General features: G+C 41.4%; 1 protein-coding gene across 1 annotated transcript in view; it reads right to left on the reverse strand.

The window, feature by feature from the left end:
* The window catches only part of L3MBTL4 (L3MBTL histone methyl-lysine binding protein 4), a 448,888-nt gene that overhangs the window by 287,797 nt on the left and 142,850 nt on the right, over positions 1-18,241 (reverse strand). The window contains exon 5 of the mRNA XM_044243369.1: positions 17,495-17,586. Within this exon, the coding sequence (XP_044099304.1) occupies positions 17,495-17,586 (92 nt within the window). The remainder of the gene's footprint in view (positions 1-17,494; positions 17,587-18,241) is intronic.

Consider the following 18,241-nt stretch of genomic DNA (forward strand, 5'->3'; position numbering starts at 1 on the left):
ATCATTTTGTTTGTCCAAGATGTTTTTAAAATTTGTGAATCAACATCATTGGTTATTAAAATTTTCAAAAAAGCGTCAAAAATGCTTTCTTATGTTTATTTCTGTGTACCTTTTAACATTTACTGCTACTGTAAATGGAATCTACTTTGTAATAAACTTTCTAATGTGTTCCCATTCATATTATTTTAATACTAGCCTTGTTTCCCACAGCCTAGCAAATTATCATTACTTTTGAGCAGATTCAGCATTACTAGTCAATTTACTCTTAATTGAAGTAAGTTATAAGAATGCTAATAGAAAATGATTAAAATCTAGCTTTATTAGAACAAGAGCTGCTTTTTAATCACTAATTTTATTACTCTTTATTACCGGTTAACGCATTAATGTTTATTTTTATTCCTTTGAAAAATAAATCTCTTCATTTGAATGTAATGTCAAACTTAAAAGAGAAGCTGCAAGAGCAAAATAATACAAAGAACATGTATAGCCTTTGCCTGGACTCCTTTATTGTTAACAACAGTAGAAACCTCATTTCTCTTACCATTTGTGTTCTCTCTCTCTCGTATCTGTGCCTGTACACTGATATAAATATATGCATATACATCCACATGTATATATGACTGTTTCTGAATCATCTGACGGCCCTTTACCCTTAAATACTAAATGATTTTCCCTTAAGAGCAGGCAGTGTAGTTCCCTAGAGAATGAGAACATTCTCTTATGTAACAACAATTCAGTTATCAACTTCTGGAAACATAACATTTAACTAATCTTCAATTCATATTCCAGTGTTTCCAATTTATCCAACAAGGCACTTTCCCCCTCCACAATGATTCAGGTAGGGTCAGATATCAAATTTAATTGATATGTTTCTTTAGTCTCCTTTAATCTGGAACTTTTCCCATACTATTTCTTTACCTCTTACAACAACAACATTGTTAAAGAAAACAGTCTTTCCCCTCCTCCATTTTTTTTTTTAAACAGAAAGCTCATCATTCCGGATGTGTCTGACATTTCCCCATGATTAGATTCAGTCATGCATTCTCTGCCAGTATGTTACATGGGTGACAAGAGTCCTCAGGGTATCTCCTCTGGAGCCATAGTATGCCCATGCATCCTCTCACTGGTGGTGTTGATTTTGATCACACAATGACAGTGTTGCCCAATTCACTATACAGTTACATACAAAACACACATACATATACATACACAAATATTTACACATGGATGTAAGTATATGCATACTTATGTATATTATAAAAATCCTAAGTTCATACTGATATGTCTAATCCCAGACCACCCCAAAGAGTTCGTTCTGCCTTTTCCCATCCATTTTTGTCTTTCTCCTCTAGCCAGGTCAGCACATTTACTCATATACTAAATCCTATAGCATCTACTATAGTTTCAGGACTATTTTACCCACAGTACTATAATAAACAAATCTATTGAAAGATTTCAGGATTTGTTTGCAATTCTCCCTCCCTGCTCTGCTATCCACGAATGGGGTATGCAGTTAAAAACCATGTTCATATCCTACTTGGATTCACATTTTTCTCTCTCTCTAGTGCAGTTAAAGTATCCATTTGAAATATGGTTGTGTTCATTGATTTAAATGTGCTTTCAGTTCTTGATGATTTGTTTTTATTTCTTAATATGTAGAATGTTAATATCCTTCCATGAGTTCGAGCTGTACAAAAAGGTTATCAAAGAAGTGTCTCTCTGTCTCCCTATCCTATCCTCCCCATTCTACCTCTTTAGAGGTAACCACCCTCACTGTTTTCTGGTCTATCCTTCCTGGATTTCTTTTTGTAAAAATTTAAAAAAAAAACATTTTGCCTTATTTTCCCCTTCTTCCTCACAAAAAAAAGTGAGATATATGCTATATATGCTATTTTGCATGTGGCTTTTTTCATTTCTTTACACCTCATGGAAACCACTCCATGTCAGGTCACAGCAACTGCTCACAGTCCTTGTCACAGCTACATCATACTCCACTCTGTGTAAGTACCATAGTTTACTCAACCTTCTTCTACAGTTGAGTGTGTGCCTTTTTTATATGAACATGAAATTGTTTTTAAATCTTTATGAATTGGCTTGTAAGATGTCGTTAAGAACATTCACAGATCATTTTAGAAGCTTCCAAGGAAAAACTTAAAGGATGACAAAACCCAAAAATGAAATGGCAAGAATGAATGATTTCTCAGAAATATTTTATTTCTGCAAAAATAAATGTCATGTGTGTGTTTAATTCCCCAGCCTTCTTCTCACATCTACTCTGTTTCCCAGCAGACTGTATATAACAGGTTTTATGTGATTGCCTCCTGTTCACTGCTTTGAAATTTCTTGGTTAACTTCAAAAACACTGCACACACATGCATGTGCGTACACACAACACTGATAAGAAACCAACGGAACAGGAAAGACCACAGGGAATATATCAATAATTCTGAAAGGAAAGTTAAGAAACTGTAAAAACTGAGAGAACATTTGTCATGTTTAATAAAACCGAAATATAGAAAATTGGGGACAGGAAGGAACCAGGATTATATGGAACAGACTGTGCTCTCTTTTCACATATGAATGATAAATTCAAGACACTGACAATAATTCAGAGCTGGGAGTTAGGATGAGCAACGTTATCCTTGTCAGCATTTTCAGAAGGTTTCTCAAGTAAAATTTGGGAGCTTCAGGTAGCACTGCAAGGAACACTACGCGGCTACAACAGTCACGGCTTCTTTGGAGGGTTTCAAATAAAAGACAAAACATTCATTTTAACAATCTGAAAGGCAGCTTCTAGTGAGAAACAGCATTGTCTTTCATCAGTCTCTTTTCTGTTTAATGGTTTATTCATAGCAGATTTAATTTTTTTTTCCTTTCTAAAAATCATGTATTTTATGAACACAATTGATAGCTGTGCTATAAAATTATATTTTATGGTGACAAAAGGGAACACGCTAAAGCAAACAATAGTCTGTTAAATTCAGTCATAAAAATCATAAGGTCTGTAGACTTGAAAAAAACTTTTAGAGTTAAATAAACTCAAACCCAGAGAGGTGAAGAGACTTTCTCAAGGTCATACAACCTGTTTGGTAGCAGATCGTAACTAAGGACCCAAATCTTCTGAAAGCCAGCCAACTGTTTGTTCCACATTAGAGGACAGATGTGGAAACAGAACAAGCAAAACAAAACCCAGCTCAAGGCCATGGAAGGCATTTCCAAGGATGTGCCATGTACTCTTGGGCACAGAAGTAAAGCTGTTTTATTCCATCATTTTCTTTTCCCAGACATTTGCAAAATAATGAAGCTTGTCAGTAATGATAAAAAGAATTATTCCAAGTTCTATACCACATAGCAAAGGCAGGTACAAATTGCATACTATTACTAAAAAAATAAAATGAGCCCAAGCATTAGGAAAAAAAAGAAACTAACTAACAAACAAAAAAACCAACCCAAATAAAACAAAACGCCACGCCTAGAGCAAAGCAGACAGGCTAACAGCAGAATTCCTTTATGAAGTACAATGCATAAGGCACTCATCACAGTAGATCTCTGCGTGCCAGTAGATCTCTGCTCCAAAGTCACAAACGTACCCTGTAAACAGCTCTTGGACACTTGGTAGGTATCTGTGAGAAATTCTGGGCGTTTCACTCTGTTTGACACTGAGCACCTCATCACAGGACCAGAGAGATTATGCTGGTACTGATTGTTTCTGAGCCACTCTGTGGAGACGGCAGAAGGCTGGTGGCCATCAGCACCAGCCGAACAGCAGCTAGATGTGTGTTACAGAGCTGTATCAATCCTCTAAATGGAAGAGTCTATCTGCGTGCCCACAGGCATTCTATTTTATTCACAGGCAAGCGTTGGCAGGCAACAATATTTTCCTGGTCTTAATTCAGTATCGAGAGAAACGGGAGAAATGAGACATGCAAGGGAGTCACAGCCGCTGAAGCACACACCTCTAGCAGGCCATGGAGAGGACCAGTCCAAGACGACAGGCCACTGATTTCTGAACCTTCATGGGATGGCTGTCAAAGCGAAAGACGTTCATACAGATTTTATATGCAGATGGTGAGGTAAGTTTCCTTATAACCCCAAAGACCACTGCCATGAGTGCAGTGGTCTTCTTCTCTGGTTTATCTCAGCAACATCTTCAAAAATCTCAAACTGTCTCCATGTGTATCTCCTAGGCTGAAATGTTACAATTTTAAATGTGACAGGTGAGATCACAAGAAGTTTTATGCAGGCAAAATGGGATGTAGACAGCCTGACCAGAGAAAATTTAACTCTTGGTCAATACTTGATGATTTTCTTTACTCAGTGAGGGGAAAAAAAAAAATCATGTTATTGATGGGATTAAAAAAAAAATCATTCAAACACTGCCAAAGGGAACATAAAGAAGCATTTTCCTAAAACAAATACAACCAAAGGGAAGTTACAAGAAGCAGAGTCCATCTGCTGGGTTTTGAGGGTGATATTCTTGTTGGCTTAGCAGTTGATAAAACAAAATGTTCTGAATTTATGTTTAATCAATATATCCAGGACCATAGAGATCCATATGAAGAACCATCAAATACCTGCTATCATAGCCAACAACCTCTAATAACAATATATAATTATCTCTATAACCAAAATGAAGAATAAGGAAGAAGAAGGAATGGGAATAGAGCCTGAGCTATCCTTTATCAGGCCATATACAGATGGCTTTTATACAACAAGCACGTATGTAGCACTTAACTCTGGGCCAAATCCTGTTCTAAGCACTTACAAATAGCAACTCATTAAATTGTCATAAAAGTCCTATGAAATAGGCATTATGTACATTTTGCAGAGAATGAAACTGGGGCATAAGCGGTTATGTAATATGCCTGAGACCACAGTATGTATCTGGCTTTAGTGTAAGAGCGAGTAGTCAGTATAGTAAATCAACACCATCCCATTCACTGACTAAAGACTTCAATATTTTTAAACCTTCATAATTAACACTTATAATGAGCTTTAAAAAAAAAAACAAAGTTGATGGTCTGAATATATGCTATCTGACCACTAAATGATCGCCCAATGTTGTATGAGAATTTAATACAGAGTAAAGGTGGCATTTTAAGTCAGGAGAATCAAAATAAAGGTCATTAGGACACATGCACATGACTATCCTTTGGGAAGAAAAACTCAGTTATATGCCTACCACAACAACGTATGTAAAAATAATTTCAGATGGAGAGAAAACAGACACAATACAATGGAAGACAGTGCAGCTATTACAAAAAAACAAGACAGGTTGGCTCAGTTGGAGCAGCATGTGACTCTGGATCTCGGGTTGTTAAGTTAAAGGGTATAGAGAGGACTTAAAAATAAAATATTTTTTAAAAAAAGCAAGATACAGGCCTCAATCTGGAAAGGTGTCATGATAGCTGTAATGTACTCATAAATATGAAGCAATCACCAGATGAGTAAAACATAACTATTTAGACAACCATCATTCACCTATCCACATAACTACATACATACAGACACGGAAGTATACATGTCAAATTATTATGAGTGGTTCACCTAGAGAGAGGTACCAACAGAGGGAAAGCCTTTTAAAACTTTCATATTCTTCTGTCTTGATAGACTTTTTAAATGGCATTGTAATTTAAAAATCAGCACACACACACACAATTAAGTGATGACGATGCTAGGCAGGAAGACAGGGCACAGGTCACAAGAAGCCTTATGTAAGGTCTTATCAAGGACCTTTCAGTTTATTCTTGGTTGATGAAATGCTAGCAAAAGCTTTTAAGCAGAGGGCAGAAAAAAACATTCTTCCTTCTATAAAGATCTTATTAGTGGCAGTGTAGAGAATTAATTTAAAAAATAGCAAGACTAGAAATAGGGAAGATGGTTAAGGAGGTTTTTAATATCTACCGATAATTGAGAATTTGCCATGTGCCATCTATAGTATCTAACTCAGCTCATTGAAGCCTTAAAATCCCCTGTATTGGAACCCTACAATCCCCATGTCACATCTGAGGCTTGAGATACTCACACATACCCTACTTGCACAATCAGTCAGTTACAAAGCTGGAATGAAAATTCAAACCCTGGTCTGCATGCTTCGCTGCAAAGTTACATTCCATTCCAGAACATGGCAGGTGCCTGGACAAGTGATGAAGAGGACTGTGACCAATGTGGAGCCAAAGCTGGAAGCAGGTGGGAAGGGCAGATTTAGTACCCACGGAGAAGTCAAGACAGGGAGTACATGAGGACTGGCCGGATGCAGAGGACGAAGAAGGCAGGGAATTTTATTTTATTTTTTTAGATTATTTATTTATTTATTTGACAGAGAGAGAGACACAGTGAGAGAGAGAACACAAGCAGGGGGAGTGGGAGAGGGAGAAGCAGGCTTCCTGCTGAGCAGGGAGCCTAATACCATATGGGGCTCGTTCCCAGGACCCTGGGATCATGACCTGAGCTGAAGGCAGATGCTTAACTGACTGAGCCACCCAGGTGCCCCAAGGCAGGAAATTTTAAACTGACACCCAGGTTTCAGCCTTGGAAGAAATACCCAGATTTTCCATAAGGTGTTAATTTTTACTTTTATAATGTTATCAATACTGACTGATATGTTCAAGGATTCTATATACAGCTCATGAACAATGACATTTTTGTACATACTTTTCAATTCCAAATTTCTAGTGCATTACTATAGCTTCAATGTCCCCCTAGGTATAGTATCTTGCAATGAACCTTTCATCTTAAATGTCTACTCACTGCAAATACTGAGAGAATATGAAAGGTTATGAAACTCTTTCCTTGCTTTCTCTTCTGGGACCTTTATGATTTTCACCTGAGCTAACAATGGAACCTCCCAGGAATATGAGAATCCTCGTGGCTTTCTGTTGTTTCAATCACAGAGAAAATGGAGACCTTGAATGCACCTGTATCTATAGATATACAGATACAGATAAATGCATACACACATGCACTCATGTATAGGGTCCTTGGTTTCGATGGTAGAGTAGAAGTGGCATCTATGATGTCTTCTGGGACTCTAGAAACCTCCTACATTTTTAAAATTTTGTGTGCGAATGGATATAAGCACTTCTCTAAAGAGATTATCAATAGCTTTCATTAGATATTCAAAAGGGTCTAATATCTAAAAAAAGATTAAGAGCCACATGGCTGTCCTTTAAGGGAATCTGTCACTAATCAATCCCCTGACTACACAACATATTCAGGAGTCTTCGATAAGCAGGCCCAAGCAGTTCCTGCAGCTGGTCCTCATGGATATACAGGCCAGGCAACAAGACATGCTTCAAATCCTGCTTTTTCAAACTGATGCCTATTTTTGCCATCTATTTGTTAGGCTAATGGGGAAAAATCGTCACCTACATAATTAAACATAACTTGCTGCAAGGCTTCAGTTAAGGCGGCAGTGAAGGGTGGCTGGTTGTGTATTTTTAAACCCTCATTTTAGAGACTACTTCCTTGTTATTTTGAACATTTTTCATAGGTTAATTCTGTATCCCAAACTGCTGCCAAGATTATACCAAGCAGCACTCTACAAAAAGAGAACAAAGAACTCATGGCACAACACAAGTATTCTCTAGAAGCTAGTGGATGCAATTCCTCCTGCTTTTTTGTGAATCTATTCTACTATAATCTCAGATGCAAACATTGTCATTTCACCAGAACTACTGACCTTATTGGTAGTAGGAAGTTTGGCTGAGGGGTATGTGTGTGTGTGTGTGCGTGTGTGTGTATGTGTGTGTATGGGTATCCAGACACCCTGACCTACCCACTGACACTGTGTGTGTGTGTGTGTGTGTGTGTCCAGGCACCCTGACCTACCCACTGACTGAATTACAGTCTCAGAAATAAAAGGGAAGTTCACAGTGGAGTGGGCGGAATACTGTTAGATCTAGGCAGCTTTACACCAACAAAGATCTTTATGAACAAAGAGAAAGAACCCACACAGTATAAAATAAATGACTGCCTAGAGAGAACTTTTGAAAATAACTTCTGAAGTTGTCTGATAATTCACTGGCCAACATGAGTAGACTCCACAAATCTCTGAGAATAGTGTCTAAAGCAATAAGCCCACGTATTTTTTTTTCCCCTAACTAAACCTGCCTAGGGTAAAAAGACAAGGATATTTCTAATATAAATTTGCTTCAACTGTAAGAGAAGAACTGTGGAAACTGTTTACTCTTGATTCTAAATACCACTATTTTCTTTTAATTTCTCTTCCTCTGAACAACTTGGAACATGACATTCGGCTTCCAGCTGGAACTGCAGATAAGCAGCCTTCACAGGGGCTCCAAGCCCCCTCCAAGCAGGAGAAAGAAGCCCTGATTGGACTGTCTGGTCTCACTGCTTCAGATCTGCTCAACTATCTGCCAGGCCTCTGGTACTTTGAATCTCACTATTACAGAGAAGTGGATTCTAAGAATAGGAAAAATATCTGAGCTGCAAGATCAGGATGTATCTTCAGTTTTGCCCCAGAACTTAAAGCTTTAGAGAACATGAGAAATGAACATGAATGAGAATTCCCTCTGTTCTTCAGAGCCCCAGCCATTAATCAGCTTAAATGACTTCACGTACTGAGGCTACAGTCCAGTTTTAAAATGCATGTCTTTCTCTGCCCAATATGCCTTGGGATTTAAGCCCCAATCAAACATGTGAATATAATACACACAGTATTATTATTATTATTATTATTATTTTTTTTTTTTACAAAATGTGCTCTTTCCTGGGAGAACTCTTAAATATCAATGAGGTTATCCTAAAACTGGGGGGCATCAAAATACATATAGAAGGCAAAAACAAAGAGAAAAACAAGCACACACTTTAAGTAAATAAAACAGGATATAGATCCAGGCTATAATCTGATTCTGACTATATCAGAATTCGTAATATAATGAGATATTTCATTTTCACTTTAACTACTAAAAAAGCCATACATGGTCATCATGTGGCTAATGATTAATATTTAAAGTATTATCTGAAAAGGATCTACATGAGAACTATGATAATGTTCTCAGTGATTATCAAATAATTTGGAAGCATGTTCAAAGCACAAAAAACCTGACATCTGACTGAATTGTTTGGGTTAGAAAGGTCCTACTTGTCTGAAATCATTCTATAGGGGGTTGTAACAAATGTGAATTTTCATGGCAGCATCTTTCTGCACCTGCAATGCTAAACACAATTCTAGACTTCATCAAAAACAAAACACAGACACGGGTCTTTCAGATTCTATTTAATGTACTGGCATATCTTAAAAAATAGATTTTTAAAAATATAATTCAGGTCTGGGTACAGAAGTTAAATTTAAAGTTAAAATTCCTTTCACTTGGATTTTACCAAGGAAGGCTGAGCGAGAACAGGAGTGTGTTCAAATAAAGCTATCATATCTAGGGCAATTAGGGGTTAAATTAGGAAGATGTCTTTGTTCCCCAACTACTCTCAACCCTTCCCAAATGAACCTTCCCCACCACCACATCATCCTACAGATGGCTAAAATTTCCTTATCTGGACACAAAGTATTTCTTTCCCAAACCACAAGAGATTACTACAGATTTTAAGAGAGGTGGAGGGACAGTACAATACAAGAACATGTTAAGGAGTGTCCGAGATAAAAATGCCGCTGAAGAAAAGCAGGGGGAGGAAAAGCAGAAATGCCAAAATCAACATGGTTTTGCCTTGTTTTGGGAGACAAAGGAGAGCAACTGAGGAGACATTTCTGTTCCCTTCACAAAGGCACGAAGAGAGAACATGGAAGCTGTGGAACGGCAGGACTTGCCGACACTACCGTTTCAGACAAAGCTCCAGTGATGCATGGTTTTCAGACTGGACACTCGTCCTGATGCACAGGAGATCAGGAGACCTCAGTTGGGAGGCCATGCTTCAGGGAGCAGCCAAGAGTACTGCTGTGGTCAAAGGGAGGCCAGTTCCGACGAGGATGCAGTCCCGGCAGATGGCGTCCTGGTTAGGGCTCTGAATGAACACTGTCAAGGAAGGCAGGTTCCAGGGACAGTAAAGGACTAGAATCTGACACGTATCATCTTAAGAATTCTTGCATCTAATAAAGCGAACTGCATGTCAGACGCTGTATTGGGCTAAACACTGTATATATATTTTATGTAATTCTTCAACAGTTTCTAAGCAAGTGATATAATCTGCCACTTTCAGTTAAAAACTGAGAGTCAGAGAAATGCATCACAGGGTTCTTCTTCTATAAAGTGAAGGGAAAGAAGCTGAAAGGGCTTAATGGGCCAGCACATGTATAAGCACCCAGCCAGTAACAAGATGCTCCAAGGTGCACCTCTCCCAGAGAATCACGAAGCAGAGAGGGACTTAAAAAAGGAAAGAAACCCAGTCAGTTTTCACAGAGATTACAGCTCTACCCAGAGACAAAACACACTATGTGCAATCACACAGAATGAGGAGGTAGGAAGATCTAGAGATCTAGGACGTTGCAAACTCCACTGGGTCTAGGTGGAACTCGAGTTAAGGGGGTAGATGAGATGCCCCAGGGGCCATGCAGAGTGGGGCCCAAGACAGAAGCCCAAGAGAAGAGGATTTTCAGAAGTGCCTGGCAAGGAGTAGCTAGGACCACGCAAAAGGAGCAGCTAACAGTGGACAGCATCCTGGAGCAGAGGGAGTGTAAGCCAAGGCCTGATGTGTGTGGCTTTGAAATCAGGGCAGGGAGTGGGGGGGGGGGCACTTCTGTGGGCACAGTTTCAGGTCATGGTGGGAATAAAGGCCAGGATGCAGAGCTGGAGGAGGAAAAGGTTAGAAAATGAAGAAAAGAGAAAATGCATGCCAACATTTCAAGAAGCTAGAGCAGACTAAGGAGATGAGCTATTAAGGGGAGTGCAGGACCAAGGGCCAGTATGCTTTCTTAAAGATGGGACAGACAGGTGTGTTCATGTTCTAGACACAATCGCTTGGAAGAGAAGCAAAGGTAGCTTACAAGCAGGTCATGAGATGATTGATGGGTCATTGATCAATTCTCTCTAGAAAAGCAGAAATGGGAAGGCTCCTGAGTGTAGGTAAAAGGAAAGAGGGGAGGAAAGGGGTATTTCTCCCAGTTCAGCCTGGGAAAGAGGTCTGAGTTGGTGCGAGTGAAGGTCTGTGGCAGGGAATGGAGGGAGGTTGCACCAAGTCCATCCAAGGAGTGATGCCTTCTGCTGGGAGTGAGGGCAGAGGCCTGAGAGTGGTGCCTTCCCAGAGAGCAGGGAGTGCTCAGACTGATGGCAAGAAGGACAGCCAGGCACTGCCCTCTTAGCAGAGACTGTTAGTCTACAGTGCCATCAAGCTGCAAAGCTTTGATGTTTGTGCTTCTTCTGCAGCAGGGCTTGGCAGTTAATTAGGCACAGAAGTTAGAAAGCACACGTGATCCATCCGGAGCTGGGATTTTGGCAGGCATCTGTGGGGAGAGGAGAACGGGGGACAAGGCAATTGAAGATCCTGGCAAGAAAACGGCTGAAATGATAGAACCAGGGTGCCTAGCCTGGCCAGGGGAAGATGTAAAGCCAGAAGGAAGGTAAAGGACAAATTCAACAACCACAGGTCTTAATTAAAGGAAAAACTGGTACTATGAGAATAAGGGAGCAATAGGGGCTGCAAAGACAGTGGCTGGGATCAGACGTGGGATTTGAAGTTCCACACTGCAGGAGAGGTCCAGTTCTGATGGATGCAAGTGTAGCGGAAAGCAAGTGGACAGCCCCGGGAAGGGGGATCTGGCACGTGAGGCACTAGGTGGCTCGTGTGGGCAAGGATGTCCCAGGATGAGCAGGAGACCCAGGCAAGAGCAGAGGAGAAGCTCAGGGAGGCAGTACATGGGTGCACATGTGCACATAGGCGTACATGCGCAGGTCCAATGAAGTAACAAGAGTGGAAATCATAGGGAGGAGACAGCATGGGAGGGAGGGCTAGGTGCAGAATGACAAAATACTAAGGAGCAGGCAGGAAGAGGCTTGTGGTGGAGACCTGACCCTGAGGGGTGGAGAAGCGTGTGTGGGAGAGACAACAGTGCACTCTCGGGACATGGAGGTTCCAGCAAAGCAGCTATGCATGCCACCTCGAGAAGGGGGGCTATGAAGGATGGTGCATCCCTTGTGGGTTTTTTAAGATTTCGTTATGTGTTTATTTGTGTGTGAGAAAGAGAGAGAGAACGGGTGGCAGTAGGGGTTGAGAGAGAGCAAGAATCTCAAGCAGACTCTGCACCAAGCAAAGAGCCTGACATGGGACTCGATCTCACAGCCCTGAGATCATGACCTGAGCCAAAATCAAGAGTCAGGTGCTTAACCATCTGAGCCACTCAGGTGCCCCAATACATCATTTGTTTTACCACAGAGGGTGCTAAAGAGGTCACAGGAGATTGACGGCAGGGAGCCAGCCATGAGAAGCCACTCAGGCCAGGGGCAGAGACAGATCAGCACAGTAATGGAAAGGAGATGGCACCTGTGGTCAGTGGCTTCCAAAGAGAGCCATATCCGAATCCCTGAACCTGTGAATATGGTATGTTATATGGTGAAAGGGATTTTCCAGATGTGATTAAGTGGACCATCTCGAGATGGAGAGGTTATCCACATGGGCCCAATGTCATCACAAGTGTCCTTGTAGGAGGGAGGCAAAGGACCAGAGAAGGAGATGTGACCATGGAAACAGGTTGGAGTGATATGGTCCCACAAGCTAAGAAATGTAGGAAGCCTTTAGAAGCTAGAAAAGGCAAGGAAAGAGATTCTCCCCTATAGCCTGCAGAAGGAACATAATTTGGCTAACCCATTTTAGACTTCTGGCTTCCTGAAATTTAAGATAATAAATTTGTGTTATACTAAGCCACTAAGTTCATGGTAATTTATTACAAGTACAAAAAAAAAGAGAGAGAGAGAAAGAAAAACAACCCGTTTGCTATATAAAATTCAAACTGTAACTATATACACTATAAAAGACACACAGAGAAGTCCAGCAATTTTAGCTTTTCCATGATGACTTTCATCTTGCTCTGAAGTACCAATCATTTTAATAATATTCAAGTATCCCTGGCCTGCAGGAGCCCAAGCACACATTTAGCCTATCTGCTCGCCCAAACACTGGCTGGGGAGACAGGAACATCTGCTGGACATAAAAAGCAGAGCTTTCAGGGAAATGACTAAGGACAACCAGGATGTGTGGTTGTGGGACAAGGGCGGTTTGGGGCGAGGGAGGGTTATGCTCCCCCGGTCAGACTTGCCCCTGGAACGCTGGGACAGGTGCAGGTGGGGGTCCCTTTAGCTCATGGCCAGACAGCAAGAGGGATGGCATCTGCCTTCATGCTGGTCCTATGCTGTTCCCAAACCTCACTCCCACCAGCCGAAGCCAGGCAGAAAGAGGCTGCCAAGACCACAGGTCAGAGTGCAGAGGCTGGGACAGCTTCATGAAGGGGAAGGGTCCTGGAGGAACAGGGACATAGGAAGTTCAGAGAACAAGAAGAGACACAGAGGCCTCCCATGTGGATAAAGGCTCTGAACAGTTAAGCAGGGCAGCAACAGGCTGACCGGCACAGAAGCTGTTCATGTGCATCTGCAGATGAGGCCAGACTGTGGGGACTGGGATTCCAGGCTGGCATAGTTGAGCTTTTGATGGGCAACAGGTGGAAAGAATGCTTCAGGGAGATACAGTGGACGGTCAGATGACTGGCCAGGAAAGATGAAAGTTTTAGAACCAACTTCAAAACCAAAGGAAAAAATATTTTGAAGTGTGAATCAAGCCACGATAGGCACATTTCACCAGTAATGAAGAGAAAATGTTTTTACATTTTCTGTCAACAGAAGGTGTTTATATCCTTGTACACTCACTACCCCAGATGGTAAGATAAACCATAAATTATAAAACACTTTACTTTGTCTTGTACAAAAAGAAATTCAAAATAGGCCTATAGATATTCAAAAATCTTGTGTGCAAATAAAATAAGCACATTCTTAAAATACACACATACATTTTCTTCGTAGAATACATGTCTGATTTGCATGATGGAACTGATCGTATGTGTGTGGTGTCACTGGTACACCATCTAAATCTTGAATGTTAGGATGGAAATGACATATTGAAAGAAAAGCAATAGTTAATATATTTTTAATAGTTTTCCAATCAGGACATGCAAACAGTTTCATTTTATTTTCAACATTTCGGGGCCATCTCAGCAGGCTTACCTGAACACCATTATTACAATATTTATACATTTAAAATGGACAGGAAGAGTCAAGAGCACAATGTTACTCCAAACCTGAGTTCAATCTGATCATCTTTCTCAGAAGACTGGCCTGACCCATTTGCCTTTTTTATTCTACTGAAAGCTATTTTCAATTATAAACCATGTCACTTCATCTCAGAATATAAATATCCAGTCAGAGTAACACTGTTATTTGGACACAGCATCTTCAGTCATCAGGACAAATCAGACTTAGTAACTGGTAAGCTTCTTCCTCCTCGATAAGGCCTGGAGGAGATGCCGCCTCTCCTCAGGACACCCAGCTCATTACATGCACATCTGACTGACGAGAACATTCTACCTCACACCACTGTCATGTTTTCAGGCATATCTTATATCCCAATAGACGGCAAGATGTTAAGCAACCATGTCATAAACCCCTTAGTGTCTCAGTCTACATCTTACATGGAGCTTTGTAGAGATGGAGCCTCAAAAACGTGAGTAGCTTGACTGTTAAATTCTGAGTGAAGACAAAGCCATGCCTACAGGTCAGACATGTCCACTTTCTCACGTGCTCATACTCTATGGTCAGTTTCAGAGTTGACCAAAATTGAGTCCACAAGGTTGAGAAAGTCATATTTTAAAGTCACATGATGAGGCAAGGACTCCTCAAAGACTGCATTCCCTGCTCATTGCTCATCTCTCCTCTGTGGACAGAGTCACAGATTCATTTACACCCTCTAGAGGGAACCCACCCTTGCCTTCACAATGCCATGTTTCCCCTCACTTAGTGCTTGCCAGTACCTCTCTTATCAGATCTCTAGAAAGTCAAGGGAGAAAGTTCTATGACCCATAATGCACTATTAAACAGTTCCCAATGTAGGGATTTATTTCAGGAACAGAAATCTCACGTTTGCCCCTTGGTGTTTTTTTTTTTTATTACTCAGTCACAAGGGAAAATCTGGGGGAGAAATTTTCTGATCTGTAGGTGTTCTTGCACTAACTGCTGGACCTTGAATTGTTCTGAAGGAGAAACCAAGAAATAGCGTTAATCCACTCACTAGCTGAGTTGAGGGAAAAAATTCAGGCACTGGCCAGAATCTAATGGCTCTCTGTCATCAGCCCAAACCTGCCTTGCTCTGGAAACAAAGGCCCATTTCAGCCAAACACACTAAAAAGTGGTTCAATTCTCAGTGGAAGGAAGAGAGGACCCCAGCCAGGAGACCCATGGGAGTCTGATTCCTAAGACCCTGAATCATTCATGGTCAATACTGCTACATGGAAGTCCTGACTTCAATCATTGACTGGTCTTACATTTTTGTGGACCTTTGTTGCCTTGAGACCCTACGGTACCCATCCATGCCCAGCCATTGGATCATAAGCCCGGTCAATGTCCTGCGGTGAACCTTGCACCATGGGCCCGGATGGACTACATGTGCCCTTGGGGCTCACAGCTTCTGACAGGCCTTAGCTGGATTTGGGGCCAGCCCACTCCACCCTCTGTCCTGCAGTGACCACACAGCACAGGCACAAGATGGGCCCAAGGATGGAGAGAAAGTGTAACTGCAGGTTGCCCTGGATTGCTCCAGTCAGAGCCAACTCTCTTTAAGGAACTTCCATGCTCAGAAATGAAAAGAGTTTACCCAGAAGTCATTCAACATTGACTGATCATGAGTACACTAAGAACAGAGACTGTGAGGAAACATGAAAGAGAAGAAGAGACCCCTTCCCTAGGGACCTTGAACCCTAATTCTCATCAAGTGACAGTCTCATCAGGAGTCAGCAGGCACTGCACAGTTCCTACAAGCTACTACCACCTCGGACCTCCATCCTGCACACAGAAGCCCAAGGTGGTTCTCCAGGGTGCCAGGCCCCAGACGCTGAGGTTCTAATTTAGCAGGTTTCAGGAATACCCATACACATGGGTTTTCCAAAGCTCCAGAAAGGCATTTGATGTGAAGATTGGGTTGAGTACAAAATATTTACTATTTCTTAAATGAGAGCTGCCAGCATTTGGTTTCTCTTCCTTCCCCTATTAACATTACTTCTTCCCCCATTCTATTGCCATGGCCAGGATTAAAATTGTTAGCCCTTTTGGGGCACCTGGGTGGCTCAGTCGGTTGAGTGCCTGATTCTTTTGTTTCAGCTCAGGTCCTGATCTCAGGGTCCAGATATCAAGGTCATGAGATCGAGCCAAGTGTCAGATTCTGCAGTCAGATTCTGACTGCTTGAGATTCTCTCTCCCTCTCCTTCTGCTCCTCCCAGCTGTACTTTTTCTCTTGCTCTAAAATAAATAATTAAATCTTTTAAAATATTGCTAGCCCTTTTGCATAGTAAAAAGTACTAGGTGTATCTCAACAAAATGTCATAAAAAGTAAAGCAAATAAAAAGCATTACCTTCTCACCGCTGGTTAAAATGCAATATAATGATGAAATCTGATGCGGTTTTTTAAATATAAATTCCCCTGAAATGTTGAAAACACAGACCAAGAAGAATAGAAAGGGTAGCAGGAGATTTGGTACCTTGGGTAAAGATGATTCCCCTCAAGTCAAACCTCTCCCCACCTCTGTGCCAACATCACTTGGTCAAGCAAGCCCACACAGGCTGCTCTGGACATTGTTAGACTCAGGCAAAACATGGGGTTTCACTATCTCCTCCAACATGTTGCCTGACCGACCACTTCCATGCAACACATCAAAAACAGACTCCTCAGGGGCACCTGGGTGGCTCAGTGGGTTAAGCCTCTGCCTTCGGCTCAGGTCATGATCTCAGGGTTCTGGGATCAAGCCCCGCATTGGGCTCTTTGCTCAGCAGGGAGCCTGCTTCCTCCTCTCCCTCTGCCTGCCTCTCTACCTACTTGTGATCTCTATCTGTCAAATAAATAAATAAAATCTTAAAAATAAAAGACCCCTCAAACCTGATCCTTGGGTGGTCCTGTGCAAGTAGTATCTGCTAATACAAAGAAAGATTATGTGCCCATTGCATTCAATGCCCTTTAGGTGTAACAACTGATTTCATCCTCCAACAACCCTGGGAGGTAGGTATGGTAATTTCCTTACATTACAGGTGAGGAAACTGAAGCAGAGAGAGAATGAATGACTTGCCCAAGGTCACAGAGCTGAAAGGGAGTAGCACTGGGTTTCTGGAGGCCATATTCTGAATCACTAAGGCGTCCATTACCTTTGTTATGTTACTTTCCAGTGAAACCTACAAATGAAATCAGCTGAGTGTTCTGTGTAGGCAAATGATTTCCTTTTGATTATTTCTCTTAAGTGCCCATTCCTTGCCAAAACATAAGACTGTTAATGATTCACCTTGGAAAACAGTTCAACAGGTGCAGCTATAGCCTTCTGTTCTGTCAAGTACTGCTCCCACGACCATACTTCCTGTGCAGCCATTGAAGGGACTGGAAAAGAAAACACAGTGACTTTTCTTAAAGCAGTTAAGGACAGAAAAATAGTATCTAACTGAAGATAGACACAACAAGCAGGCTGATTCGTCAAACAGGTAATCATGAGAACTAGCAACTAATAAAAACTTTCTCTCTCACTTTCCATGAGCATTTAGTAAAATCATCTAACCAGTCCATATGCAGCTTCTCCAACAAGTCTATGAATATATCCCCTTCCCCAAGAAGACCACTGATAAACACTTAAAATTGGTAGTTTTGGGGCACCAGGGTGGCTCAGTCGTTAAGTGTCTGCCTTCAGCTCAGGTCATGATCCCAGGGTCCTGGGATGGAGCCCCACATCGGTATCCCTGCTTAGCGGGAAGCCTGCTTCTCCCTCTCCTTCTGCTGCTCCCCTGCTTGTGTTCCCTTTCTCACTGTGTCTCTGTCAAATAAATAAATAAAATCTTTAAAAAAATGGGTAGTTTCTTACTCCTCTCAAAGAAGAGTAAACAGGTACTGCTTTTCCAAAACATGACTTGGTTCATTTTAAGGTGAATGACCTGCAAATATCCGTATAATCTCCTTTTGTTTTCATACCTCTTTTTGGGATGAACATCAAGTGGTACAACTTGTTGGAAGGCAATGTGGAAATATATGTCAAAAGCCTTAA

This window comes from Neovison vison, chromosome 3, assembly GCF_020171115.1.
Source record: "Neovison vison isolate M4711 chromosome 3, ASM_NN_V1, whole genome shotgun sequence".
NCBI lineage: Eukaryota > Metazoa > Chordata > Mammalia > Carnivora > Mustelidae > Neogale > Neogale vison.